The 26120-nt window shown below is 42.3% G+C and overlaps 1 protein-coding gene across 1 annotated transcript in view; it reads left to right on the top strand.

Moving 5' to 3' along the window:
- thsd7ab (thrombospondin, type I, domain containing 7Ab) overlaps positions 1 to 26120 on the top strand; it is a 144626-nt gene that overhangs the window by 39316 nt on the left and 79190 nt on the right. Inside the window, exons 2-3 of the mRNA XM_066676647.1 lie at positions 18880 to 19762; positions 25328 to 25576. Of these exons, the coding sequence (XP_066532744.1) occupies positions 18880 to 19762; positions 25328 to 25576 (1132 nt within the window). The remainder of the gene's footprint in view (positions 1 to 18879; positions 19763 to 25327; positions 25577 to 26120) is intronic.

Here is a 26120-nt window from a genome sequence, read left to right as displayed (position 1 = left end):
AGCCTGTAAGGACTTTATAAATATAGCACCAGCTTGCACGTGAGCCCTTTTAATAAATAATGGATAGAAAAAATAAATGATTATTGTGTGCTATAACACATTTTTCACACTTCAAATAAATCTCTGTGGTTCTTTTGATTAATAAAGGCATTCAAGTGATCCAACAATCATGTGACTTCCTCTAAATTTCTAAAGTTTTGCATTTATTGCATAAGTTATATGTACTTTTACACCCTGACATAAGTGATGCATCTCTTTGAAATAACAACTTAGTGAAGCTGAAGAAACACTTTCTGGTGAGTCAGTGAGTTTTGATTGCTAACCTTTGTTCGTCTTTCCTGAGGCAGTTTTCTTTCAGTTTAGCACACCATCATACTGCTTGTCCCTTTTCTCCTTGGCACATTAAAGGAGTTTGATATTTTTTGTGACTGACACTACAATCTGGCTACTAAGCAGGTCTATGATACACTGCATTGTTCGTGTGACTTTAAATGAATTTCCCAGTGTTTTTAAGTCTAATCTCTCTCTGACACATCTGCAATGTATCATCATTTGTTGTGAAAAACACCTTCAGGGTACTTCCTTGTACTTATAACAGGAAATTTGTCGGATTGAAAGTTGCCTACAGTTGACACAAATGGGCAGTTTGGGATTGCAGTAGTTGCCACAATGGTTCAGGTTATTTTTATTTTTTGCATAACTTTTTTTCCCAGAAGTCTTCAACCACTGCCCAGCCATTAATTTAACAAAGTACAGTGACACACATCAAAGTGACACACAGTATGTTTAGCCATATACTGTAGGTGTGAAAGGTAGTGATTAGGTTGAAAAATGCAGTATTCCATGATGCACCTTATACACTTAATGAACTAAGCTAATTTGGATCTATATTTTCCTTATGATGGCAATCTTGTGCTGATTAAGCTGTCCATCATCTCAGCTTATTTCTTTCAAGATCATGAGACCTTGTGTTTATTTATTTATTTGATGCTAATAATATCTGATATATTACCTTTTAGTTAATTAGACTAATATTCACTTATTGTTGTAAATATTTTAAATTAATTATCATACAACGTTAGCTACTGTACCAACAGGCCAGATTATATATTGCACAAAATTTATTTTATATTCTGATTGTTACATTCCAAAAAGGTGTTTTAAAACACGATTTGGTAAACTCACCTCCCTTGTACATTTGCATTACCATTTGGGAACGATAGACCAAAATTTTGGGGCAAACCAGAAATGAAAAAAAAAAAAAAAAGCACACAAAAACAAAAAACAATTGTTACATACATATTCATTAAAGTTAAGAAAGTCATTCCCATCTCTGCTGTAAATAACATTTCATTTAAGTTAAGTTTTATTATGGCGGTGACTGTATTACCTCGTCTTCCTCTTTAAAACCGGTTGCAGTTGCCATGACGATTTGACAAACTGTCAGCTTAAAGTAGCTAACCTATTCATAGCCAATGATGGAACAAATAGGCTAAACTTCTATGTTAATCATAGTGTTGCTAATTTATTGCATGTAATGTGTCAGGGTTGTGCTGTAATTTGTGTGTAGTAAAGGAATCCCCTGAATTCGTCACAGTTTTAGAGAGAGTGACAAAAACAAAGCTAAAAACAAAAGCATTTAAGAGGTCAGATAACGGTCTGGGTAGCTTCATTTTATCTCACGATTTCATGGACTACACCAAAACAAAACAGGTTATATTTAACACACACTCTCAGCACAGAGTTTAATAAAACAGAGCCTCTGTGGGCTTAGCTTAGCCTAATAAACCAGTTAGCATGTTTTCAGGGGAAGACAACAGCTGGCTGGAAGGGAAAGACTCTTATTAACTCTGTAAATTTTTTTTCCTCAGTAATTAGGGTAATTTAAAATGCTTAGTGACTATTCCTGTATCAAATTAATAAATGATATTTGTATTGAAAAAAGTTCAATTAATTAAAGAAAACAAATAATCACTAAATCACAACTAAATATAGCGTTCCTTACAAAAACACACTTTAAAAGTCACTTCCCTTGATGAAGCCAGTTAAACACGTTCGTTACAATGTTGTGTAACTTCTGCCCTGAATCCATTCATGACTAATCCACTTCAGAGTCTCCACAGACCTCTCCTACATGACATCATATCTAGTGTTATATTTATATACTGAAAAAATGTGTTTTCTTTATGTACCACTCCTTACTTAGCCCTGGAGAAACTTCCTTATTAGCTAATAACATTAAGTCATAACATTGAATTGCAACCGTTGAATCGCATGATTCAGCTCTAAAAAGGTTGACAACTAGGAAGTTGGGAAATGATCCTGGTAAATTTAAACAGAGCCAAATATTTTACCTCAGATCTTTTAGTTTTAAAAGTGTTATAATGACTAGGATGATTTTATATTTGAAACTAAGGTAACTTTGTATCCTATGGAGAACGGAATATTACAAACGGAATCATTAACTCACCTCCTGTGCTGTTCTAAAATGGTCTACTGCAGCTACTCTGTGCTTATGGAAATTTCTGTGCTAATGCTTGTTGTTTGGAAGGTACTTTTACATTTACTCAAGTCAAATAATTGGAAAGACTTTAGGTTACGCTCTGATGGTAACTGATAACTTTGTGAATAATCCCTAGTAGATGTTTGTGTAGGTTTATGTCAGATGTAATGAAAGTTGTCATGTAGCATTATGAACAATGACCGACAGTAAAATGCTACCCATTACTGGACTCCAGATCAATCCCATTCCCTTAAAATGTCAAAACACAACAGCTTTTTATGTTGTTATTTTTGTTTTGGTGTAAGGCAGTGGCTGCTTTTTATGCAGCAGATTTTGGTTGGATTCCTTGCTTGGGTAACTACACCCCACTACACCAATATGGTTTCTTTGACAAGACTCTTAACACAACATTCACACCAGGAGGAAACCCAAGTCGACACAGGGAGAACACACCACACTCCTTACAAAGAGTTACCCACCCTAGACCCTGGAGATGTGTGACAGTGACAGGTCTTGTAGCCACAGTTCCATCAGTTGTTACCATTATTAAAATCCATCAATTAGTATTGATTATAATTGACACTTGCATTCCAGAAAACAATGAAGCTCATATTAAAACCTCTTTAATTTGCTAATTTCTGGGGGAACACAGATGTGAGCAATAGCTGCTATTCTCCGGAGAGGGAACAGTGTGAGTTACAGTTTGTCCACCAGTGGCTTAATGCATAAATAACCGTTAATTAAGAAGGGTAAAAAATAAATCTTAATTAGCTGGTGTGAAAGTGTAGGGCGTGAAGAGGCTTAAGTGTGTTGCTCTGGCGGGGTGATATTTAACGGCAGCGTGAAGCCATGTGGGCAGAGTCTCTAATCTAATCACCGGGCTGAGTATCGAAAAAGGTGGGAGAAGCTGATGATGTGTTAGTTTGATTGTGTAGTTTATCTCAGTAACGGTGTGTGTGCTGTATCTCATCTCTCTGGCCTGGAGCACCAAGATGATACAAGCTTTACTCACAAGATAAAACCTCTGCTTTAGAGTCATTGCGTGGTACTGTAGTAAACAACTCTTCCCAGCATCTGAATGGTTTTAGTAGGCAGTTTTTCCTCACTTTTCTGCAGTACAGCTTCTACTGTTCTGGGAAGGTTATACAGTAGGTGTTAGCACATTTCTGTGAGGGACTGATGGCATCCAGCTTTCACGCACTGATGTTGGATGATTAGTTCTAGCACTCTGAATCATCTCAAAGAAAAATGGAGCTCCGTCGCTACAAAAAACCTAGTTTTGATGCTACGTAGCTCCTGGCTTTCTCAAGATTGGCATTTAGCATGGTAAGTTTAGAAAGATGTGCAGCTGCTTGAGGGTGGAATGGGCTCATTTTGAGATGTTATTTATCATAATACCAATGATATATGAGCATTCTGGCCTCCACTAGCTTCAGATAACTAACAAACTTGTGACTGGTCTCAACTGAAAGATGCCAGTTACCACTGTAAATAAGCAAAAGCAAAAGAACTTCTTACACTTTTTTACACTCCTAAGCACCCCCTGCAAAGAGTTTTTACTATAGCAACTGCTAGATGTACGTTTAAACCCTACAGAAATGATTATTTACAAACCACCACCACCATAAGTATGCAGAAATATTGCCTTGCATCTCAGTCATGTTACACCTCAGGGTCAGGCTTTTGTTTCTAGCTTTGTGTGCTCCATCTGTGGAGCTTTTTCTCTCTATACCGGCAGACTGGAGGTCATGTTAAATCAGCACTGCTGAAACCGTTGGTAATTGGGCATGTTTAATGGAGGTGGATTAACCCCAGCCTTGGACTAAATTGCACTGTCAGTAGACTGATTGTCTGAGGTGCTAAGTGTAAAACTGGACATTTTGAATTCGAATGGGCTGTAATCCTTGATAAATATTTATTTTATTCACACACTCACACCTGAGGACAATTTCACACAATTACCCAGTCACACACACACTCACACCTGAGGACAATTTCACACAGACAATCCAGCTATCATTGTGTTTTTAAACCGTAGGAAGAAAGAGGAGCATTCGGAGGAAACCTATACTGACACAGGGAGAACACCACAAACCCCATATGTTATCTGAATTGTCCAGTCAGATGAACACAGCTTTGATGAGACCCCAGGTCTTGTATAGTTGTCAGGAGTCTCATTTTCTCTGTAATTTTAACTTCTTTGAACTCTGGTAATCTCCTCAGCAATATGTTTTACACAGTGCTGTATTATTCATGGGGCGGCACGGTGGTGCAGCAGGTAGTGTCGCAGTCACACAGCTCCAGGGACCTGGAGGTTGTGGGTTGGAGTCCCACTCCGGGTGACTGTCTGTGAGGAGTGTGGTGTGTTCTCTCAGTGTCCGCGTGGGTTTCCTCCGGGTGACTGTCTGTGAGGAGTTTGGTGTGTTCTCCCTGTGTCTGTGTGGGTTTCCTCTGGGTGCTCCAGTTTTCTCCCACAGTCCAAAAACACAAGTTAATAGGTGGATTGGCGAGTCAAAATTGTCCATAGGTGTGAGTGACTGTGACGATGTGTGTGTGTGTGTGTGTGTGTGTGTTGCCCTGTGAAGGACTGGCGCCCCCTCCAGGGTGTATTTCTGTCTGGCCAGGTAGGCTCTGGACCCACCGCAACCCTGAACTGGATAAGCAATTACAGATAATGAATGAATGAATGTATTTTTCGAACAATGGCAGTGTGAAGATATCACCCAATTAAACGGAAATGGCTATTCTCAAATCAATCATACCAGGAAAAATTAAACACCTTTGAGTGATTGTGTAAGGACTAATTCAGAGGTATTCACTAGTGTTACAGCTGAAGATTTCCAACTGCAGGAACGTTGTATTCCATTCTCACTGCAGACTAATGTGGAGAGAATCAAAATGAACCCTGTCCCACTTATTACAGTTCTTATTGCTGTCTGGATTCATTTTTTTTTTAACACAGAGGTATTTTTCATCAGTCATTTGGAGAGAAAATTATAGCCCAGAATTAGTCATTTCAAGAAACAATAGAATTATAGATAGGATCCAAAATAGGACGCCTTGGCCTGCTCAATAACCAAAATTTGGCCTTTAACACAAGCTCTCCAGAACTTGTGTGGCCACCTCCAGGGAGGTTATAAAACAATAGGCCTCGAATATGAATAAATGCTCTTTCTCACTGCTCTAAACCTAAATTATACAGTTCTCATACAAGACTGCCTCTAATCTTCATAACCTCATTAGTTTTCTCTCTGTGTGCAGTTCCCATATGCTTCCTTTGTTGAAGAAAGATGCCATTTTAAATAATGGAGGACGTCTGTGGCGTTAAAGGACGGTCTGTACTTTTGTGTCGTGTTTGACTCAAATCACATGACCCCAAAATAACTTTCTTATTCTCAGTGCAAACAGAAGAGTACAGTTGGCTGAGACTGTGAGGTCGTCGATTGCCCAATACCAAGCGCTGGCTAGAGGGGTGTAAATCCTGGTATGTCCCTATGGAACATAGTAGTTTGAACTACCGCAGAATATCATTTGTAACTTGAACTGTTTAGTCTATGCTTACTTTCAGGAGACAAGAAAAACATGTCACTGTTACCCACCTATGCAGCAGGAACAGAACAACATCCTCATCTCTGTTCATGCTTTTCAACATTTGGAGGACTCTCCACCGTCCTAACTCCTCCAGATGTCATTTCTTGGCGATGACGCAGAAACCCTGAGCCGTTTCAGGTCGAGACCCTTACCTTGTTTCCCATTTACGGAGCCAGGGCTACATACAAACATTGGACCTTGGACTGGAACGTGCACCTGATTAAAATCGTGAACATCGTCTTTAATTCCCCTCATTGAGAAGAAGTGTTAGATGTACATTCTACATTCTATCTGTTAGATGTTCATTGTACATTCCCTTAGAAAATCAACGGAGCACATCTCGTTTGACCAGCGGTGTTTAAATGTTTGCGTATGAACGTACAAATGAAGTGGCTGTTTGTGTGCTCAATTATTTATGCGCTCGCTCGTTTATGAATTAACATTTTTTACAGAGCAGGAAAACCACGTTTGATCTCGGTTTCTGCATCAGAATTATTCAGAGCTTTGCTTCCTAATAGCTATGATTTATCTGCTGGATTTTTCCCTAAAGAGCGCCACGCCAACAGGAATGTACTATCCACATACACTACTCAGTACTCAGTGTCCATTCTCTCAGCTCCCCTGACCATAGAGATGGACTTTGTAGATCAAAAATGACAGACTGTAATCCACCTGTTGCTCTGCATACTTTGTAAGTCTCCTTGTTTTTGAGGAAAGAGTGTAGGCGTGTAAAGACCAATACATTTTGTGGAGTAGGATGCAGTGCTTTATAAAGTTAAAGTAACCAGAGCCAAATATTAATAGAAATATTGTAGGTTTACATCATGACATCAGTTTAACATGAGGAACCTTAGTACATATGGCACACTTTGTGGTGCTTCACTGACCTGTAATTGGATCAGGCTCAGCACTTCAGACACTGCACTGTGTAATTTATGGAGAAGGGTAGAACCCCCCCCCACCCCTACCCCTTTAATAGTGTTTCTTTAATATTTGGCCTCCTTATATTATTTTGTGGCTTCAACTTATAAGACCACGCCTTATAAAACATCACCTCTATGTAATGTTCATGATAGAATGCATAAATAAATAAATAAAGTGTATATGATTGGTGTGTCATATTTCCAATACGATTTAACCCTTTTAAACCCACATTTTATTTTATTTTATTTTATTTTATTTTGTTTTATTCTATTACACTTGTGTGCTGTTTGGCCCCTTGGCTGAGTAGCCACTGTCACTAGCTGGAGCTCTGCTCTTCCCCACAGAGCTGCTGGAGTCCAGCTGCCCACCCACTTGCTGTAATGCCTTTTATCTGAAGGGCAGATTGGTGGGGCTGGGTTCTGTGATGGTGGTAAAAGCCCCCTGCTCCCTCATATGTGCCCCCACCTCCCCACCTCAGGGAGGGCTTTCATAGATGTCCCTTTTTAGATTGGCGTCAAGAAGCCAGAGTGCACCCAGACGTTATATTAATATTTATTGTAGGATGACCAGGGGCGCATGCTGTGGACACGCTGTGATTTCTCATTGCATCTGTCCACTACAAAGTAAAAAAAAAAAAACAAAGAGGAAAACAACATCACAATGTTTACGCCTGAAACCTATTGTGCTATAATAGCCCAATGCTGTTAAAGCAATAGTTTGACCAAATAAACACAATGTCCGCCATAACCCAAATGCAATCAATCAGTCAGGACATGTTTTAGTGTCTGAGGTACGGTGCGATGAAGATGATGGAGCTAAAAAGCAATGGAATTTAAAGCAGTACATCCAGGCCACTAGATGTCAGTAAAAATGACTGCACTGTGCTACACACAATGGGCTTGGAGACCACCATTTTGTTATAGCAGTTTTACTGAGTAATGACAACAAGGACCTATGTTGTATCTTCTATTGTTTTTTACGATGTACTTCAATCTGTCCCAGAGTTGTAGAGTTGTCCAGACATAGTATTATATATATATATAAAAAAAAAAATTAAGAGTGCATAGAATCCTGCTACCTGCTGTCAATCTTAAAGGGGACATTATCCTGAAATATTTTACATTAATGTATTAAACGCTGGATGGCTGGATTCCCACTCCGGGTGACTGTCTGTGAGGAGTGTGGTGTGTTCTCCCTGTGTCTGCGTGGGTTTCCTCCGGGTGACTGTCTGTGAGGAGTGTGGTGTGTTCTCCCTGTGTCTGCGTGGGTTTCCTCCGGGTGACTGTCTGTGAGGAGTGTGGTGTGTTCTCCCTGTGTCTGCGTGGGTTTCCGCCGGGTGACTGTCTGTGAGGAGTGTGGTGTGTTCTCCCTGTGTCTGCATGGGTTTCCTCCGGGTGACTGTCTGTGAGGAGTGTGGTGTGTTCTCCCTGTGTCTGTGTGGGTTTCCTCCGGGTGACTGTCTGCGAGGAGTGTGGTGTGTTCTCCCTGTGTCTACGTGGGTTTCGTCCAGGTGACTGTCTGTGAGGAGTGTGGTGTGTTCTCCCTGTGTCTGCGTGGGTTTTCTCTGGGTGACTGTCTGTGAGGAGTGTGGTGTGTTCTCCCTGTGTCCGCGTGGGTTTTCTCCGGGTGCTCCGGTTTCCTCCCACAGTCCAAAAACACACATTGGTAGGTGGATTGGCGAAAAGTGTCTGTAGGTGTGAATGTGTGTATGTGTGTCTGTGTTGCCCTGTGAAGGACTGGCGCCCCCTCCAGTGTTAATTCCCGCCTTGCGCCCAAGTGATTCCAGGTAAGCTCTGGACCCACCGCGACCCTGAATTGGATAAGCGATTACAGATAATAAATGAATGAATGAATGAATGTGTTAAACTGGAGCCCACCAACCCACAAAAGGTAAAACAAGTTCACCCATTCAGTTTTCTGTGGGCTGTCAGAGTCAGAGGACACGATAACATGAGGACATGATAAGTTCAGAGACCTTAGAATTGTCCCGCCCCTTGTCTGAGCTGGACCTGAGTTTATGTGAGAGCCCAAAGACAAGGTTAAATTCAGCAAAACAGAGAAAATGAGAATGCATAAGAAAGAGCAGCTAAAAACCAGAGATTCTCCTCACTGCTGTGCGCTCAGGGTCGGAGTGAACAGCGAGCGGCTCATTATCATTTAAAGGACTGGCCCTGATGTGTTCATTAATGGCTAGTGTCAGGGTCATAAAACTAAAAGGGACTGAACAACATAATTTAAAGCCAACATACAGGTTTAGCACTTCGCACATTCTTAATTGGTCACTATAATCTTCCATTACCTGTCACCACTAGCCTCGTACCTGTAATGCAAAACTAAAGAAAGCTTCATGAACCAAAAATATCTTGGCTGACCTAGGTTTCAGGTGTAAACACTGTAGTGTTGTATACATTAGTTATGTACAAAAAAAACATTGAAAAAGACTAGCTGCTTTTCCATTCGCCCTCCAGATTTCCGTCTTTTCCTCTTCTCCTCGAGCAGAGATGATGCCGGCATGCACCAGGCTGAGTCCCGGTTTCTCCATATTGATTGGCACCCTTAAGAACAGAAGGCACTTTGATGTTGTTTTGATGCATCTTTTATTGAACATGTACTTGAGCTTCATCAAAGAGCCAGAAATTTGAGCTTGGTGGGCGAACGCCTTCGGACGCCAAGACTGAGCCACGTGCACTAATTAGATTTACTCGTAAGTGACCTGAATGGAGCCGTTCTTACCCGGAGAGAGACCCCCAGTTGGCCTTGAGCTTGGAGCGTGGAAGTGTGGTCCTCCACTGTCAGTCTCGGCAGCTGAATGAATAATGGAGGCGCTGAGGGTCTTCAGTGGCTCGCAGCAGGAGTGCCGCCTTTATCCCACACCGCATTAGCACACAAGCCTAGCAGGTTCTCTCTCAGGTCCAGTACGGATCTACTGACACTTCCTAAGACTAGACTGATGTCTATAGGGATGTACATCAACAGTCTTAAAAATAAAGGTGCCAAAAAAGGATCTTTGCAGCAGTGTCATAGAAGGAGAAGTTGTGGTCCCCTCAAGACCCTTTCCGTGGATGCTACTTTTGAAGAAACATGTGAACAGCCTCTTTAAATATTAAGGAAACCTCCACATGACCTCCACAAAAGTTTATAGGTACCTTCACTAATCAGTGAACTCAACTACTTTATGCTACATCCTTAAGTAACTGTGTATGCACAGCTTGTATAATCTGCACAGGTAGGCTCTGGAGCAAATGCACCATAGTCAATGCCAAGTGTTGTCTATAGGGGTATTAAGCCACTAGCATTGGGCTGTTTATCAGGGGAACATCCCTGTTGGATCCCCTTCAAGACATTTTGGAGCATTTGTAGAACTATATTCCTACATCAAGAGCTACAAGCTAGCCTACATGCCCTCACTAACTGTCTTTTTGCTAGATACCATCAAATCTTCACAGCAGTGTCCAACTACATAATACTACTGTTGATTACAGAAGAAACATATTTCCATGCAATGTAGCATACAAAATATGCACTGCTATTGCTATTATTATTTTTATTCTTTAATTTCTTATTACTCATTATTTTCAATCAGCTTTTTCATCTTGAAACTCTTATTGGCTTGCTAGCATTAGCAGGCCGTCTCTCAGCATGTGTTAGCATTCACAGAGGCGTGGGTCAAGCTGCTCTGCATCTGCTGTGTGTGTAAATGTTTGATGGAAAGCGGCGCAGTCTGGCGAGGGTTAGCTGGAAGAAGCTGCTGACTGGCTGTGGCTGTGGTGGAGTTGTTTAGTTGCAGCAGTGGGGGGTTTCTCCACGCTCAGAGCTGCTGTTGTTTGTGTTAGGGTTGTGGTCTCGACTGTGACGGAGCTGTGATCTCGTAGCTGGAGCTGCAATGGGGCTCAGCGGCTTGTCTCATAGACGGCTGAGCGATTATGAAGCAGCTGGAACGCTTGTTAGCTTGTTTCCTTCGCAGCTGGTGGCTCTGGTTTGGTTGGTTGCATCTTTTGCCGCTGGTTTTCTTTTACTATTCTGTATGTCTCAGAATTTGTTGCTGCCACTTATAGGTCTAAAATGAAATGCCAAGTTCACCATGCTCAATGCTCAAAGTGTCAGGTAAAGGTATAAAGCTTCTAGTATTGAGCCAATGAGGAAAACAATGTTCTCTGGTGTGTTAGAGCACCATTTTATATGTTATAGTGTGGTAGAACTAATCATGCAACATCAGTACTTCATGTTCAGATATTTATGTGGATGAAAGGCATTTTCTCCTCACAGATTGATAGTAGTGTTCTACTATCTAGTTTAAAGCTTTCCCAGATGAGTTGTGGTGGACAAACTACCAGTTAGTACCTTATTTTGGATAAACAGGTGTGCAGAATCTTTTACCAATGGATAAAAAAAGGGAGGTCAGAAATTATTTTCTCAGGGCAGCTGAAATTGGTCCATTATGTGGCTAAATTGATTGTTTTTATGTTTAAAACAAAGTCCAAGTGCAATATCATTAAGCCCAGGCTGGAGTTGAAGTGGTTTGTAGTCTGCAGTAGAAGAGCGTTCAAAGGCTGTAGGCTCTGGACAGACTTTGGGGTCATCATCTTCTAACATGCTAAGAACTTTTAATATGACTTGTGAATTTAATACTCGCTGCCTGAGGTTCTGGACTCACTTGCTTTTCATAAAAAAGTGGGGTAGGAACTTAATAAACGTGGATATCTCCTTTACCCGGACATGTCGGAACGTTGATCAGGAGGATGTGATTTTTAAAGGAGCTTCTGGAAAACTTTTGGTGGAAGTACAGAATGAAATATTTCTTAGTAGATATTTTTTCCGTTGTGGTTGGAAAATATTAATGTCTCATGGATATATTCATAGATTTTTTAACCTGATATGGCTTATAAAAGATAAATGTAGTCATATTTCTAAAGCAGTATTTAAGATATGTTTTTTTCAAACTGTTTATGTAAACACAGATTTAGTATTCATATGCCTTTACTTACTGTCATATGCAGTTTGGCCTTTATGCTGGCGCTTAAAACATTTCTGTGGTTTTGCTGGCATTCTACCTTGAAAGCATTAGTGGTATTAAGTACTGATTGATCCTGCTGGTGTGGGTTTCCTCGCTTTCAATGATTTCATTTCATTTGTGAGTGGTTTGCTAATGCCGCTTTACTCTTTTGACCTCATGAGGGATGGAGAAGTTGAGTAAGGGCATGTTAGTGTTCAGTCCCTTGACTGACAGCCAGAGTGACTAAAGCTTTGTGACTGACAGTGTCCACTGTCCCTGCATTTCATCCAGGCCTGGCTGAAGCACCTGTCAACGAAGGAGACGTCCAGCACTTTGTCAGCTGGTATTACCTCTTTGCTTGACAGCAGAAGCCCTGTGGATTCCAGGTCAACAAGGACAAGCCACAGCTCAGTCGATATCCCGGCACGTCCAGGCCAAGACACCAGGGTCTTGTCCTGGTCATTATATTAGAGCAGGCTAAAAGATCATACAGTTCCAGTGCTGGGTTGCTTTTAGGGATTAACAGAGTAGTGGTGCTTGTTTGACCTGAACAAATTGGTGGATTATCATTCATGCCTACTAGGATCTAGGCATAAATGGCTCCCTACGTGGGTCCCTGAACAGTATACATTTAGAGTACAGTTCGATTGGGTTATGAGTGCAGAGACAACACCCCCTTGTCACACATGATGGCAGCAAAATTGACAGCTTTAGGACACACACATGCTTCCTCCAAGATGCCTTTTTTAACACTGCTGATTAGCTGAAGCACTGGGCTGCCCTACATGCCAAAGGAGAGTGCCAACTGCCCAGGTCCAGATGTCCATGCTGGCTGGCATAGTACCTTGTGATGAGGGGAAGAAGAGAGAGATTCTAACAGAAAAATTCTTATCAGAAAATGCTCCCAATAGATTTATTAACAGGAGATATGCATAACATAAATCCCTGTGTGGGGATAAACATAAGGTAATAATACAGATAAGAAATGTTGTCCTTTTTTTGTATAAAAGCAGTTGCCCAAACTTAAATATGCAGACATAAAAAGACAAGGCAATTTATTTATGTAGCACATTTAAAAGTGTTGACCAATGTGTTTCACATTAACAAAGAAAGATCAAGGAATGTTAAAAATCACAATGAATCTATGTGGTTATTAAATACTTGGATAAAATAAAATATCATTAAATGAATGAAAGCAATACGGAATATCAAAATTAAAACTAAGAAAGAAGTGGAAATTAATTTTCAGTCATTTAAAATAGTTTAAATTTAAGTGAAATGCATTAGGTGCACCGTCAAAAACTATGAAATCAAAGCATAATCCCTAAGAAGAATTAATCACATGAAAAATTGTGATGCTTGGAATTTCAGACTGGATTCTTTCTGGGCAACAACTTGGCAAACACTAGCATACTGTATCAACTCACTTGATTTGAACTGGAAGTTTGGCTGCAGCTCTGTTTTGAAAATATATTCTGCAACATTGACAGACAGCTTTGCACACTTGGAAGAGAGTGCTAACTGCCCAGGTACTTACATGCTTGATTTAGACATTGAGAATATATTTGCCACTAAGGGGATAGTGGGCAAGGACAAATGTGAACATGCTGTGACTGAATGATGAACCAGTCGGATCAGATCGTGCCACGATGAGTGTTGATACTACAGTATATTTGTGTATGTGCGACGTGTCCCATTATTTATCTCTCCTTCCTTAGCATGTAGGGCATTGCATGTAAGGGTTAAATGCTTATTATGAACTTACTGTGCTAATTAATTCATGCTTACATGAGAAATAAACACTTGCACTAACTGAGCGCAGCACAGATATATACAGCTGATACTGTATCAACACAAACCCGCAGCGTAATGGCTGCAGAGCCTGACAGCCCATGCTCAGCGTAGGCCCAGGGGAGTCCTTGTCGTAACAGCCCACTCACTGCTGGGCTGTGTCTTAGGTGGAATTTCAGAGCTCTTTACGCCAAAAAAGGAAGATGGCACGCTGCACAAATATTTGCTGAAGAAAAAGTAGTCATGCTGACTTTAGTGCATTGGCACAGGGCTTAATTTCAATCTTCAGTAACAGTCGTGGCTGCAGCTGGCAAACCCACACCTTTTTTTTTTTTTTTTTTTTGCAAACCACTGGTTTCCGTTTCTTTTGGTAATCGCTGTCTGAAGCTGCTCCGCTGACGCAGTGGGAGAGATGGAAGACTTGAAAGCAAAATCCCATTGTTGCCAGTGAAACGATTTTGCGAGGCTTGCGTTTACCGCGGCTTGAAACGGAGGAGATTAGCTGCGGGAAAAGCTAGCGCTGTTTTCTCCCGCTCATTCTCCCCCCACACTCCTTTTCCCCCTCTCCCCCACCAGACCTATTTCTCCAAGCCATTAAACCCACAGTGTAGTCCTGATTGTGAAGCAAGGGATGGTGTGATTTCCCTCTGATCTTTGGACCCCACACACCGCCAAATGGCTCCCATCAAACTATTGATCTGTTGTGGGTATTGGACGCGTCAAACCAGCCACAGCTGTAATGACACCGTTGTAAAACTGTCTCTTTGTAAACTCAAGTTGTTAGCAGTTGAATGGTTAGTGGTTATTGCCCGTCAGGCCAAGATAAGTCTAGATGAGGGTGCTAATAGATTGTTGCTCTTGCTATTTTGACCTGCAAGTTGTCACATTAGCCTGCCGGAATGGGGGGTCATCACCAGTGGTAATGAGCCTTGGTGACCTGCAGGGCGTACACTTTGATGCCATGCCTCATGAAACCCACTCTTCCATCCATGGCTACACAGCAATGAATCAATGAGTGATGGGCCAGGGTCAGGGGTAGAGGTTTTGAGGCTATGAGTGGGAGAGGATGTTGTTTGAATATTCCTCGCAGTTATTGTTCATTAGCGATGGCCCGTAGGGGAGTGTGCCAATGCAACACAGGCTCTTCATCCGCTCAGTGCTCAAGGCTTTGAATAACAAGGATATCTGTTCTCAACACACTTGTCGATCATGGCCATGTCTGATGAGCTGTTTGATATTTTCAATTGCCATGAATAGTCAATGTCCCATACACACTGTCTGACTCACTGATTCACTGACTGACTCATTAACTATTGACTGGCTGTTTTAATCACTGATTCACTGACTGATCTTATTGCAATGAGTCAGTCATGACTCACTGATAGACTCACTGATTTCACTGACTGACTGGGTATCTTGTTAACTGATTGACTCACTGATTCACTGACTGACTGGGAAAATTGCTGATTGATTCACTCACAGTTTCAGTAATCACAGACTGACTCACTGAAACTGACTTACTGAGTCAAAAATATTCACTGACGGATTATTGATTGTCTGATTACATATTGCTGCCAAGAGATTGGGATGCTCAATCAGTTGATCTAATCCCATAGAGCACCATAAGTATGGTGAACACCTGAGTCTTCCGTGCCGCCAACCACTGCAAAAGGCAATGATGGCAATGTATGTATCATTACACATTTATTCACAGACTGACTTGGGAATTTACAGACTGAATCTGTGATTGACTCATAGACTGCAGACTGTTTCACAGATTGACTTGCTGATTTTCTAATTACAGACTGACTGCCTGACTCACTGATTTACTGACTGTTAGACTCGCTGAATGAAATCGACCGACTCACTGAATCAAAAACTAAGTTTACTCGTTGTCTACAGACTAACTCACAGACTGATTGACTCACCGATTCAGTGACTGACCAATTCACGGACTGGATCACTGAATTGCTGAATCACTTAACTGTTTGATTGATTGTCTTACTGACTGAACTGCTGACTACTGAATGACTCACTGATTCAATGACCGTAAAGTGACTAGAACTTCTACAACTACTCCATCTACTGACTAACTCAGTGACTACTGATTCACTGTTTGGTTCCAGAGAGATCTAAAGGGCATTGTGTAAATAATTTCCAAGGGTTAAACTGGACAAATATTTCAACATTTAAGCCAACAATTAATAGTCAGACACAGTGAAGACAGACCATATAAGAAGTAAAGATGGAACATATTCCTCTCTAATCACGGATTAAGACTAGTTTCACACAAGTCACATTCAGGAACTTTTCTGTTTCATTACTTAGCTGTACAGCAGCAATTTTCCCACAGGCAATAGTGGTGGTCTTGGTACACTGGGCTTGTCTGGTCTTGTTGTCATCCATGATTACTGTGGTGGAAATGAGTTTCTGTTTTAAATTAGTCTTTTTTTCTCGCAGGGTCTAATAATATATTAAAATAATGAATGTTAAATAAATTAGTGAGCTGTATCTGAGTTACAGACTTAGCCAGGGATGTTTATGATGCAGATAGGGCATAATAGGGACAATAGGATGCAAGGAAGTAGACTCTTGGGCGAACTAGCTGATGTAACCCAGTGGTCACAGAGTGTAATGAAGGCTAATGGGAGAAGTGTGGACATCCGGTATAGTCCGTGACTCCATCCGACGCTATTAGCCTCTATTGATCTTTTTCAAATGCCGGCAGTCTGGTCCAGCTCCACATTGCTGAATCACCAGAGGCTCTTACTGGAGCTACACTGCATGGCTCCACAGATGCTTGTTGATGGTTTAAGAACATTTTATTGCTCATACTTTGCCCTGTAATGGCTCAGGAAACATAAGAGTGATTCTACTAAATCACATAGGAGAAAAAAAGTTGACAAAATGAAGACACGAGACAGCAGAGAGACATAAATGAGATATGTGAGAGGTAAAGGAGAGAGTAGGTAGCGAAACTGGCAAATCTGAGCACAATTTCACACTTTACGGAGATCTCAGCTAAAACTCAAGAGGAGACGTGTGGGGTCCCTAAGGTCTTTGTCTCAGGAGACACATATGAGCAGCAGGAGACTTATGCTTAAAACTCCTTTGTTTTTCCATCTGATCTCACAGCTGTCTAGGAGAAACTACTGAGACATTAGTAGATGTCCTTTTTGATTTCGTCTTTCCTCTGCGAAGATTTAATGATGATTCTCTTATAATATCTTAAGGAGACATTCAGGAGACATGAGATACTTCTGAACTGCTTAGTGCTGCCTGAGAAATCACTGAGATCCTGGCTTTAGTTCAGTTGCAAATAAGAAGTGTGAGATGTTACTGAAATGTCAAGAGGATCAAACTCAAGTGGAGACACGGGTGAGATCCCTGGGTTCATTTCTCAGGAGGAAAATCTGAGCAACACGAGACTTCAGCCAAGATTTCTTGGTTTGTGTAGTTTAGTCAGTAACACTGCTATGTTAAAGAGGATTCAGTGCCGTGCTCAGGTAAGCAAACTACACCATTAATAATATTCCTTGGGCAAGACACCTAACACTACCTTGGCCTACACATGTAACACGATCACATCTGTAAGCCACTTAGGATAAAAGTGTCTGCCAAATACTGCAAATGGACTATGTGGACCTTAAAGGGTGGTGTGAGGGGTCTCCTTTGGTTTTGTCTTTCCTGTGCTGTTTCAAAATCTTTCAGAAGTTCATAGTGTTGACCCTGCTTCAAAAAAACAAAAAAAAAAACAAAATGTACTCTGGCTGCATGAAAGCTACTTTAAAAGCTACCTCTTTGCAATTAGCTTGTGTTCTCCCACGTGCTGTGAACAGCAGAGTGTGCCTTGTGTTCTCTGGGCTTTGGAATTTGAGGCACGTTCCTGCTGCCAGTGGTACACAGCAGCAGGTAATGAGCTATGATTAAAGTGTGACTAATTTCAGACGGTTTCTCACTCAGCTTTCGCATGGCTGCACTCAGAACATAATGGAGCTCCTCTAAGAGCCTTGTGTTCAGCTTCGTTTTATTAACATAGTTGGAGCTCCGAGGAAAAAATTAAGATAGATCAGATTCAGTGTAGTTTATTGTGTCAAGATCTGAGCACAGCAGAAGCTCCAGTGTTGGACCTTAGCATTCGTTTGAGTCCAGTAGGACTTCACTGAAATCTACAGATGTTAATTCAGCACAAGGTAATGGTATACTGCTGTGAACAGTTTACAAGATGTTAATTATTTTGATTAGTGGAATCCTTCCAGACATAGTTTAAACGTATGATAACAGCTACGACTTTAGTCACCAGTCAGGAGTTATTTCCCCCTGTGCTATCAAGGAAGACGGAAATGTTAGCTCTTTCTAAGGGCTTCAGGAGCAGAACTGAAGGCCTAATTTGTCAAATTAATCACCAACAGAAGTAGGAATATGAATTAACCAGTCTCATGCTGATTTCCTCTGGGTAGGTTCAATATTGAGGGTGTTTGTAACTAAAGATGATGGAAATTATAGTTAGATCATTGCTAACCGAACAGAAAAATCAAATAAGCAGCTGCATCATTTAAGGTGGGATAGAAGAAAAAGAAGCCAACTTAGCTGTTTGTTCTCCAGGTTGCAGCTTTGTGTCACTTTAAATTATGCAGCAGTTTCATCCAAGCACCGGGAGGACTTCATTAATTTGGGGTCCATATGCCATGGGCGTACTGAGTGTATAGGGAGGTCTGGCTTTGTTGTGTCCCCTTTAACTTCTGGTCCATTGTTACCGTTTTATATAAGGCATTTGTTTCCTTTCTTTTTTTAACTTCTCAGTTTTCTTCGTGCTCTAGGTATGTACCACAGTATGGTTAAGTTTTATGGGCCACTTTCCCAAAGCTATGATTAGCCTTAAGGCTAGGGCCGTGGTCAGAAAGCCAGTTCCAGGCAGATCTACCTTCCTACAAAGTGTAGTTGAAGCTCAAACTGTTCTGTGTTTGTTCAGGCAGTTTTGGAGATTAGTTGAAGGCAAGATTTCATCCTGGTCTTAAATTTGTTTACTCTCTGCGTACCTTGGCATGCCCTCATGCTCCTGTTCTGTCTCTCTCAGGTCCTTGGGGCAGGTGTATGGGCAGCGAATGCGGCCCTGGAGGAAGCCAGAGTCGAGCGGTGTGGTGCGCCCATGTGGAAGGCTGGACCACTCTGGCCACCAACTGCCTGCAGCCAGCACGGCCCGCCAACCAGCAGAGCTGCTTCCGTGTGTGCGACTGGCACAGGGAGATGTATGACTGGAGGCTGGGCGACTGGAACCACTGTGTTCCTGTTGTGCCTCGTGGCCTTGGTGGTGGAGGGGGACTGATGCGCTCAGGCTCCTGCCCTCAGGGGGAGGAGGGCATCCAGACTCGGGAAGTAAGCTGCGTCCTGAAGGCCGATGGTTCACCTGCTGACGACGCCATCTGCGAGTACTTCGAGCCACGACCCCGGCTGGAGCAGGCTTGCTTGATCCCCTGCCCTCGGGACTGTGTGGTGTCCCGCTTTAGCCCCTGGACATCCTGCTCTAAGACGTGTGGCCTGGGCCTGCAGAACCGCATCCGGTCAGTACTGGCCCCGCCTGTTTTTAGAGGCCAGGCCTGCCCCAATCTGACTGAGTTCCGCACCTGTGCCCCCAGGCCTTGCGAAGGCAGAGAGACACTTTTCAACCTGCGAGTTGGTGGCTGGGGCGATTGTGGACTCCCACCAGTGCCCCCTGAGGCTTCCGAGGCCCCAGAGGCCACACCTCTTCCTGTGGCCCTTCGAGCCACCCGACAGGCCCGTCGAAGGAAAAGCAAAGAGCGGAAAGGGACAAAGGACCCAGTGACACGCCAGCTGATCCAGAGCAAGAGGAACCGCAACAGGCTGAACCGGCAGGAGAGCAATCTTTGGAGCATCGAAGTGGGATACCGGGCGAGACGGGTGGTCTGTGTCCACCGTAATGGGAGCATGGTGCCACTTAGGTGAGTAGAACTTCATTTTTCAAGTAACGCTTTTTCATTGCATGGTACCTATGTAACTCTCCTTGACTCTTTTCAGATGTTTTTGCTTTTACTTTAAGTAAATTTGGTCCTGGTTTCTGGAACTAGGTGCTTTTTTAGTACCTGGTTCCGAGCGAGTCAAGCAGGGACTAAAATATGTCGTGCAAACCTTGCAGAGTTCTGATTGTCCAGAGAGAGTTGTCAGTCTACGCCACGCAACGCAGACGACCAGCACCAACTCTCCATCTGTAAAATCTCCAGCTGCAGCAGAGATCACGTTTGTTTTTATCCGACTCACGACGGCAGCTCGTGGTCTTTTGAAGAGGTTCAAACGCTCCTTGGATCGGTGGCTGGACGCTTTAATCGTTGTTCAGTTGCAAACAACAACAACAACATGCGAATACATGATGAGTAAACAACACTTAATGTTACCACTGAGTTTGTTATGTAACAGGAATCCCGTGATTCCTCTTAGAAATAGAGTTTTGCATCATTACCATTTACATTTCACAGGGGAGTTGTGATAGTGGAATATCTACCAGGTAAAAAAATACAAGTAGAGTTGAATAGTGTAGGTACAATGCAATGGAAAAACACCAGTCGTAACTCTCATACATTTGCACATTCACAAACGCATTTGTGTCCAGTTCCATTGTGTTTGGTCCAGGCATTACCAAGCTGGAATGGTGAAATCTACCATGAGATTTTTGTACTGCCGGTATAGCAATATAACTGCTCGACACACTTGGAGAAGAACACTACCTGCCTATTCTGTTTCTTTGTCTAACACTCCCACATTAACAAACATCATGTTCATGTCAATGTTTCCCAGAAGGTTAGCAGCTGTGATTACTTCAAGGCAAGACAAGCCATCTATCAACAGCTTTTTTCCAGAAGAAATGTTGGAGGTTTGACGTCTGTATATTGATATAACTAATCATAGGTAATTAATTATGTAATTAATCTTGAAATATATATGTAACGTAATAATTCAGGATCCCAGATTGAGCTCAGGCAGTCTGCACAGTGTGCAATTTATTTTGACCTTCCTTCCACCGCACTGGAGCTTGTGTTAGAGCAGCTTGTCTCCACTGTAGCCAATCGTTCAAGGGCTCTTTCCCGGCACTCTGTCAAGGGGCTGACATGCAGGGGACAATTGTTCTGCACCCCTTTTCTCTCTTTCTTTCTCTCTCTCTCTCTCTGTCCCAAGCTGTCAAAGCAATAGAGCTACTCCCACCCCTCTGATGTCTACTTTCCACAGAGGCGATGACAACTCTATATCTACCTCGGTTCCTGACATGGATGGAATCTGGGCCAAGCGCTGTTGGAAAAAGGAAATAAATAAATAAAAGGACAAAGTCCTCCGTCTCGCTGCAGTCATTAGAAAGAGCCGAGACTGACGAGAAAGGCTTTTATCTCATCCTCGGTATTTGGACTGAGCTGTGTGTCCACGGTACAGGAATAGACGAAGAGTGTCGCCGACAAAATAGCGAAAGCATTCGCCACTTCACTGAACCCGTGTCATCAGGATATTAACTTTCACAAAACCAAGAGTAGGCCTATATTTTTTTTCCCATAGGTGGCCTTCATGATGGGAAAAGGTGCCCTAGATTGTAAAATCCTTTGTGTGGTGGCAGGATGTCAAAGCTGCTCTGTCTGGCTTCCTTGAAATAGTCGTGCTTTCTAGAAATGAGCAGAGAAAGAATGGGTCCAAATTGGTCCATCAGTGGCTGGGAAATGTGTCATCTCCTTCTTCAGTGGCCTGTGTTCTTGTGACCTCTGTGATGAGGCCTCTTGTTGAAGCCTCTTAAAGCTGTAGTTTGGCCAGAAATCCAATTTGCAAAGTTTTCCTCCCGTAGCTCAAATGTAGGCCATCAGTTACGACATGTTTGGAAGCAAACAAGAACAAGCTAAAGAGAGGGATGTAGTCACCATTTTTACAACTGTGTGTCTGAGGAGAGTTGGGCTGCGTCACCAGTGCAGAAACCTGCAAGCCTTGGAAAACTGCGAAGAAGGTTTAATGACTTCCTTGGATGCGTTTTTATCTAGGGTTTCTAGGTAAATACAACACAGGGAACTCTTCCATTGGCTAGGACTTTTGGAGCTGAACTGAAGGCATTAAACAGGACATATTCTTCCAATATTCCCCCAGTCTAAAAAGCCAGTTTCATCGCCTGGCGCTTTAAATGACAATGAGCCACAGTTCACCCCAACCCTGGGCACCCAGCAGTGAAGAGCCAGGAGCAGAAGCTCTGCTTTTTAACCGTTTTTTAAGCGAAAGAGGGTGGAATTGCTCTGTGATTGGTTACTTGTATCACTCCTTAGTGCTCTGATTGATTAGTAATTTTCTCCTATACTATTATTAGGAGTGTCCCATCCCCTGAACCACTCCAGAGCCTCGTGTGGCCCTTTATTGTTCTGTTTTGGCTGTACCAAAATAGCACCATAGCTATCGCATCACATCCGGTGTGTAATGGTCTTTACGGCAAGCACAAACCAAATATTCCATTGTTTCATTGTTTTCAGATTCAGATTCAGTGAGGAGCAAGGAGCAGAAGCTCTGCTTTTTAACTGTTTTCACTGTGTTCTCTTTCTTCTCCAATCTCGATTTCACCAGTTTTGCTCTGTACTATTATTTTTTCACACTTGATGTCTGTTTTACACAGAGAATTTTAAAGTCTCAGCACTCAGAGGTTAGAAGCAGCAGAAATGTAGGCCGCCAGAAAAGATATGCATTTCCATTACTTCCATATACTGTATATTTGTTTATAAAGTTTACCACATTTCAGAGAAGAGAAAACGAAGTGGTTTGGGTCTGAAATCTAAAGATTAATAATGAAGTCACAAGTCCCAGACTGTTTAGGAAAACAAATATGTCGCAGCAGTTGGCCGTTAGGTTACACGCGTGTGTCATATTCATAACGGATTGCTTTCCCAGTTATGTACGCAATCCATTCATTAATTCTTTGCTGATGCCAAATTTCTGCAGTGGTAGGGCTGTGATATTTCAAAGGAGGCACCAAAAACAACTCACATGCTCCCAGAAGCATAAATATTAATCTTTTGACTTGTTTATTTCAGCCTCTGAAATATTCATACTTATTTTTTTTGCCACTTCTAAAAAGTGGAACAAACTTTCCTCTGAAGCAATTGCTCTGTGACTCTTGCCAATAGTCCTCCGACATGTTCTCCTTCCATTTCTTTTGATGTGCTTCACTGGATATGCTCTGCGCGATGCTTTCCTTTTTTTCCTCGTCAAATCTTGGTATCGATTCAGCTCAGCTTTTAAGAAGAGAAATATCATAAAACGATCTAAGGGCCGAGCGTCTATTCTTTTCACAGACTTCAAATCATCCCTCTGAAAAGTCGGACATGTAAAGACTCTTTGTGGGCCCACACATGACCGTGTGTTTTGCTTCTGAATTTCTTGTTTCATCCCCTCCTACATTTTATTATGTAATTGAAAGGGTTTCCTGAGTCTCCTGCGGCACACAGGAAGTCTCCTGAATTCCCACAATGTGTGTTTAGCAGCACCGTCCTCCTCATTTGAATGGAAATGGCGGCATTTGTCCTCATTCTGTCAGCCGCCGAGAAAATGCACAGGTTCAGGACAAACCTGGCTATGTACGGGAGCCACATTAATCTCAAAATAAAAGCCATGGGTAACAGTTGTTTAGGGGAGATGAGATGGACAGGATCATTTATGTATTCTCCCTCATGTATGTGGCCATGATCTGCACTGTCACGTTACCAGGGCATGTATTTGGAAGCGAAAGTGGGTGGAATTGCTCTGTGATTGGCTACTTGTATCACTCCTTATTGCTCTGATTGATTAGTAATTTTCTCCAGAGCCTCATGTGGCTCTTTTATTGTTCTGTTTTGGCTCTACCAAAGTAGCACCATAGCTATCGCATCACATCCGGTGTGTAATGGTCTTTACAGCAAGCACAAACCACATACCCAGTAAACAAGGGACGTCCCTGGACGTTCAAAATAGGTCTAAAAGTAGTCTGTCTGTCAAGGACATATTTTAAGCGTCAATGGACGTCCAAAATCCATCTTAATAAGTTAGTTAAGTGGTGAACAATCGATAACGTCAGTGGACGTCCAAAATGCGTTTTATAGAAGTAATTTATTTCGGGACCAATTAATAACGTCAATGGACGTCCAAAATACGTCTAATAGTCGTCTTTTCAATGTCTGTGTTTGGACGTCTTTTCAACGTTCATTTTCAACCTTAAGAGAACGTTGATTAGACGGCAGTCATTTCAACGTTGAATAAACGGCTAAATGTTTACTGGGTATTCCATTGTTTCATTGTTTTCAGATTCAGATTCAACATGTTCCCTGTTTTGGCTTTAATTTAAACCAAGCCCCTTATCCGAAAATCTTAAATGTCTTCATTCACCCTATGTAGCGCACAGTGTAGGTCATAAGATAACAGTCTCTGTTGGCTAAAAACATATAAAGCTGCCCACAATGGGGCTGTAGAGCAGTGGAACCCAATGTCTATCAGATGAGTTGGAGTTTAGTGTGAGATCCTGAATAGAAATGGCTGCTCCTCCACTCCCCTTTACCTGTTTTTGCCACTCCAGGAGATTGTACTGGTAACGTTCTGGCCCCAAGCTGGCTTTGCTAACTTTAGAGCATGGCTGCCCTAGGGTGACCAGATCTGAGATGGTGAAAAAGAGGACACGGGGGTAATTAAATGTTTACAGAGAAGGTTATCGACCAATCAGAAGATTTTAGGCTACTTCACCACGCCCCCTTCTCACTCAAGCGAACCAAGCGGAGTTGGGGAGGGCCGAACTAGTTTGTGAACTAACCAGTGGGTGGGACTTGCCAGAAAACAGGTAGGGAACAAAAACAAAAACCATAGTGTAGCTGTTGCTAATGGGAGTGTTGCTAAATGAAGCTCTACTGAAAAACACACAGGCTGTAATTAACTCTAATGGCCTGTCAGCAGTTTCGCCTCAGGAATCACACAAAGAGAACATGCTGCATTTCTAACAACGTTTCAGCATCAAATTACTGGTCAATGAGAGGTCTTTAAATGCCACCCACCCCCTGTAATGATTATTGGCGATTCTGCCAAACAAGGCTGATTAGGTACTTATGTCATTCCTTTTGGCAGGAGGCTGCAGGGACACTTTTTTTTAAGGTATCAGACACATTTAACTGCTGATTTATATATATAACACCAGTGTGAGAGACTGTGTGAGTGTGTGAAACTGTCCACAGGTGTGTGAGGTAGTGACTGGGTGAGCGTGAGTGAGCTCTGGACCCACCGCAACCCAGATCCGCTCAAAGTGGTTACAGAAGATGGTGGATTGATGGATTTTGCTGGCATTCTTTGCACAATTGTCCAACCATGTCCTGCCGAAAACAAATGTTAATAGAAAATCCAATGCTATTCAATGGTGGTGGTGATGCAGTGTAATTCAGGAAGATTCATAGGACCTTTGGAAGAAAACCAGCTCCACTTCCTTCACGATAATTGACTACCTTGATTATCTACTCTCGTTTTTTTTTTAAATCTCATTGTAGCCAGTGCCCCCACTGGAGCCTGCCGGATATGCACCAGTCCTGCCTGATGCCCAAAGACTGCGAAGTCAGTGAATGGGGGCAGTGGAGTCCCTGCTCGAAGACGTGTGCCGACCCCAGCGTCCCGAAAGGCACTCGCACCCGCAGCAGGCAGGTCCAGCAGCTTCCTGTGGGCGGAGGAAAGGAGTGCCCCCTGCTGGAGGACAGCCAGCCCTGTGAGCCTTCAGGAGACAGCATCCCACCCTGCGCCAGGTACGTTTATACTCACAACTTCCTTCAGAGGGTTGTAGACACCTTTTGTTAATTAGTGAATTACCATTCTGGAAAAAGAAGTAATGTTGGAAATGACCCACTCTCCATAATAAAGTTCTCACCCTTTTCAACACCACAAACAGTATGTGGTTCTTTGTTGTTTTCATCGTAGCTTCATATGCCTTTATTGTTATGATTGGTTTGACTTTTGCTCAGTGACACACATCAGGTTTCTTGCATCTAATTAGCATCTAATTTAGCTGTTAGCTTTCAAACCACACATCACACATCAAGAAACACATCACTTCTTCAGTGCAAGTGTACATTAATTTGGGTATCTGCAGCCCACCAACTCACACACTCTGAAACCACCCCGTCCGTATTTTGTGCTCTGCCTACGTAAGTTGTTCTGATTCGTTGTTTGATCCTTGTGGTACGTTTACCAAATCAGGTAATCAGGTACCAAATCACATACATTGTATTAAGGCCATCAGAACTGTGCCCACTTGTGGAAAATGAGTAGATTATTTCCCCTTTAAAGTAG

The sequence above is a fragment of the Hoplias malabaricus genome, chromosome 1 (genome assembly GCF_029633855.1).
Source record: "Hoplias malabaricus isolate fHopMal1 chromosome 1, fHopMal1.hap1, whole genome shotgun sequence".
NCBI classification, from domain to species: Eukaryota; Metazoa; Chordata; class Actinopteri; order Characiformes; family Erythrinidae; genus Hoplias; species Hoplias malabaricus.
Note: the sequence above shows the minus strand (reverse complement) of the source record. Positions and strands in the feature narration are given on the sequence as shown.